This window comes from Nicotiana sylvestris, chromosome 6 (genome assembly GCF_000393655.2).
Source record: "Nicotiana sylvestris chromosome 6, ASM39365v2, whole genome shotgun sequence".
Taxonomy (NCBI): domain Eukaryota; kingdom Viridiplantae; phylum Streptophyta; class Magnoliopsida; order Solanales; family Solanaceae; genus Nicotiana; species Nicotiana sylvestris.
Window position 1 is genome coordinate 164,441,473 of NC_091062.1, and position 4,720 is coordinate 164,446,192.

Consider the following 4,720-nt stretch of genomic DNA (forward strand, 5'->3'; position numbering starts at 1 on the left):
TTTTTTAGCATGTAAATAATTAAGAAAGTTTTCTTTTATTTTTAGAGACAAACTTAATAGAAGAAATGTAGTCACTGTAGGTTTATCCTTTTAAATAAAATGAGACGAACCTCGCCAAATAAAATGCACAGATTGCGGGGCCCTCAAAAATAAAATAAAATGTGTGCTTTAATTACTTAGAACTCAGGATCGGCCGTTTAGCAAAGTTCCACGGCCTCACCCAGAAATAATAATACGCTAATCGCTTTAGGCGCGTATTTTAATAATCTTACCTTCTTAAACTCGGGTGTGCATTTCATGCGACCCAAATCCAAATCCTAAAACATTGAATAAAAATACGTTCCAGATCACGGGTGCATTTCATGTGACGCAATCCAAAGACATATTTTTAAACAATGTTCACATTACTTTTAAAATATAATAAAACGGTAAAAGTTAAAATTTGCACATAAGTTCATATTTGTATAAAATCAGATAATCAAGCCGAATATAACAGTTGAGCGACCGTGCTAGAACCATGGAACTCGGGAATGCCTAACACCTTCTCCCGAGTTAACAGAATTCCTTATCCGAATTTCTGGTACGCAGACTGTAATATGGAGTCATTCTTTTCCTCGATTCGGGATTAAAATGGGTGACTTGGGACTCCCTAAATCTCCCAAGTGGCGACTCTGAAACAAATAAACAAATCCCGCTTCGATTGTCTTTTAATTGGAAAAAACTCCTTTGTACCCTCGCGGGTGCGGAAAAAGGAGGTGTGACAAATGGGTCTTTGGAGTTTTCAGCCGTATGCTCCACACAGGGTTCTATGCCAGCTAGACAAGTACCAAACTGTCCCTCACGATGAAGATTTGAGTTGACAAGTCATTGAACTAGGTCCCAAAGCTGCATTCCCGAAAGATAAGGTTTGCCAGATTTGGCATCAGTGTAGGTTCGCCACAGACTCGGGTACGGGATTTGTCCAAGGGTGAGTTAGAGCCTAATTACACGGCCTGGTATGGTAAAAGGGTTCAAGTCCATCAAGAGGCTGAACGACCCGCCAAAAGGCCCCACGTCTAACAGTTCACTGATGGGGCATAAGAACAATGGGATTGGTTAGTAAAGGAGAAAGGCTACAGGGCCACGATAAGCAAATTGGTGGGGAAAATTAGAGATCTTAAATTTGATAGTAGTGTACAGGCTGCTGCTGATGAAGGGGAGAAGGAAAAGATGGCTCAAGAAAACAAAGCCCTTTGAGCGCAGATTCAAAGAATAAAGATAGCTGCTGTAAACCTGGGAAGGAGCCAAGTAGATGAAAGACTTATAAACAGTCTTAGGCGGAAAGTGTGTGAGTATGGGACTAATTTGGAAAAATCTGAAAGTAGTCTGGCAAGAGACCGAGCACAGTTGGCGAAGAACGCAGAAGGAAGGGCAGAGTTTGTTCAATAATTAAAGGGAAAATATGATAGAGGGGTCGCAAATCTAAAGAAGAATCTAACTACCCTCGATAATGAGATGGCTAAACAGACAAAGAACTTCAAGGCAGAGAAGGAACATTGTTATGCATTAATGGCCCGACTAGAAGAGGACATGCAATAGTTGTAGGAGTAAAGCCATAATGACACCCAAGTCCTGGAAGCTAGATCTCAACAAATTGGACGCCTGCTCCAAGAGAAAGGCATCATTAGAGAAAGGGTTAGAGCAATTGCCGACTACATCGTCATGAAATGCCATGAGTGTGAGGATATGACTAGATCCACTTTCTTCGCCGCAATGATGACTTTTGTTCGCCAGATAATGGATGACCTGGATGATCTCCAAGGAGATATTGCACCAGGCCCGTGGTGAGACCGACCGATGTTCCGCGGGCCCGTGGAGTAGTTTTGGAAGCACTTATGTATTCCTGATTTTTCTTTTTCGAGTCTATATTTTAGTTTCTTTTTAGAGTGTTTTGAGTCTGTTTCAGTTTTCCAGTTCTTAAGTATGTATGATGGAGTCTTCGTAATAGAGAAAAATTAGAAGTTTTTATTTTAATGAAAATTTGAAAAACCCAAAAATTGTTTATTTCTTTTATTTTATTTCATATTTATCCCTTGAACTACGTGATGACCTGATTCACACGGCGTCATGATACGTAGGCAATCCCCATCGAATCTGGTCATGGTTTTGGATAACTCGAATAAGAGAGAAAATGATGAAAAGAGGGCACAAGAAAAAGAGAGAAAATAAGAATAAGAGAGAAAACAATGCAAGAGAGAGAGAGAGAGAGAGAGTGCAAAGAACAAAGAGTAAATAATGGAAAGTGCAAAAGAAAAGAAAGATGCAAAGATATGGGAGATAAACAAAAGCCGGGATGAGACACACAACTGTTGCAAAACATGTAGAAACACATTTAACTATCTAGGTGCATTGCATCCCCCAATGTGCGATTCCCTATGTGTTAATTGTCTCAAACTAACCAGTTTGTTGTATATGCTGTTGAGACCAGGTTCCATTTTTAAGGTGGTTTTTTTTGTGGTAACCTGGCTTCGCACCCTTACTTTACAAGATCCAAGGGAAGTATCTAAATGTCGTCAGAGATTCATCTACCAACAACTCCTATCTAGAGGATAGCCCATTGTCGGTAATCCCAACGTCAGAGTCAGCGACAATTGAAGAGAATAGGGAACTGCGCCTCCACATGTTGGAAATGTGTGACACTTGGTCTAACGGTAGAAAGTTGCCTAGTTTAATACCTGGTTTCCTCGAGCTGCTTCCCAGAACCAGTGGAACGTCCAACATCCCTATAAATTACCCAAACACCCCGCTCGAATACCCCACCATGTTAGCCCATTTCGCCAGAACGCCTTTTGAGGTTCGCCCCCAGGCACTAATTTCGGAGTGGCTTCTAACATATTCACTGACCACTAACCTCGGCTACAACACAACCAACATTTCCTAGGCCAAAGTTTCAGCCGTCATACTTTACTTTCCAAATACCACTATTTCCATCATACACAACTCATTTTACCACAAACTCCTACCCTCAACAACCTCGGTATGAGTTTACTATAGGACAAGAGAGAACTGTAAGGAATCCCAAGTATGATGGATCACTCGAAAAACGAAAAGCTTAGAACAAAGTCTCAAGAACATACAAGGCCTGAGTGGTCAGAAAAGTGTCTCATATGCTGACTTGTGCATGTTCCCACATGTTCATATGCCCATCAGTTTCAAGACTCCCAAGTTTGAAAAGTATGATGGACATGGGGACCCCATAGCTCACCTGAAGAGGTATTGCAATCGGTTGAGGGGAGCGGGCGAAAAAGAAGAGCTCCTAATGGATTACTTCAGGGAGAGTCTAGTTAGAATTGCATCAGAATTGTATATGGACCAAGACATCTCACGCTGGCACATATGGGATGACTTGGCCCGAGACTTTGTCAGACAATTCCAGTACAATGTGGACATAGCTCCGGATAGAAACTCTTTGTCTAATTTCAAGAAAAAGTCTTTGGAGAGCTTCCGAGAGTACGCCGTCAAGTGGCGTGAAGAAGCTTCCAGGGTGAAACCCCCAATGGATGAGACCGATATGGTCAGTGTCTTTCTACAAGCCCAAGAGGCTGATTACTTCCAAAACATGATGTCCGCTATGGGCAAGCCATTTGCAGAAGCCATAAAGATTGGGGAAATGGCAGAGAATGGTTGGAAAACGGGTCGCATCCTAAGCCAGTCGGCTATAAGAGCTACTTCTCAAGCAATCCAGAGCGGGTCAAGGGATGCAACAAACTAGAAAAAGAAAGAAGAAGTGGCAATGATGGCCTCAGATATGGGAAACCTCCGTCAACCCCGAGGTTACTTTGATTTCTCCTCAAATACCCTACAACATTATTACTCTCACCAAGATGCGACATACGCCATGACTCCTCAACCCTATGCAGTGATGAATGACCAGCCATACACTCGACCACAACAATAGTATGACCAGAATCGAGCTCCACCTCCCAGAAATAACCCTCCTCACCAAGCTCCATATAATCCCCGTCCCCCATAGAATAACTTTCCATATAACGCCCGTGCCCGTGAGCCACCCAAAAAGACCAACTTCACACCCATTGGTTAGTCATATTCCAGTCAAATGGGAATTCCGATAGTTCAGTCTTGCCATCTTTTCTGCATTTCTAGTTATTTAAGGGTGTAACTCAAATGTTTTTAGTTTATTGTCTTTAAAATTACAATGTAAACCCTTCAATTTTCAAATTCAATGAAATGAAATCAATATTTCATTGTCTATAAATCTCTTTCTTTATTCTTTCTGATTTTGTTATTTTTTCCTTATTTCTTATTTCAGTTCTAATAATGCGGACTTAAATAACATGACATGCTTTTGGACTTCATGCCCAGATCCTAACATGCTGTCTAACTGTGAAATAATGAACCAAGAACCTACGATGAAGATGAGGATTTTAGGGAAGTAAATCGAGAATTAGAACAATTTGAGAATAATCCTAAGCCAAACTTAAATGAAACTGAGCCATTTAATTTGGGTAGTTCAGAAGAGGTCCAGGAAACCATGATAAACATTCACACTGATGAAAGAACTAGGGATGTATTGATCCAACTTTTGTTCGAATTCAAAGACGTGTTTGCCTGGTCCTATGATGATATGCCAGGACTGAGTTTTGATTTAGTGGTACATAAATTTCCAACTTACCCCGGTTATCCCCCTGTCCAACAAAAGCAGAAAAAGTTTAAAATGGAT

At 41.1% G+C, this 4,720-nt stretch overlaps 1 protein-coding gene across 1 annotated transcript; it reads left to right on the forward strand.

The window, feature by feature from the left end:
* The first annotated feature begins 3,178 nt into the window (after positions 1-3,178).
* LOC104220665 (uncharacterized) lies at positions 3,179-3,751 on the forward strand. Its single transcript, XM_070149497.1, has one exon. It carries the CDS (start codon positions 3,179-3,181, stop codon positions 3,749-3,751), a length of 573 nt encoding a protein of 190 aa, XP_070005598.1.
* Positions 3,752-4,720: the final 969 nt, after the last annotated feature.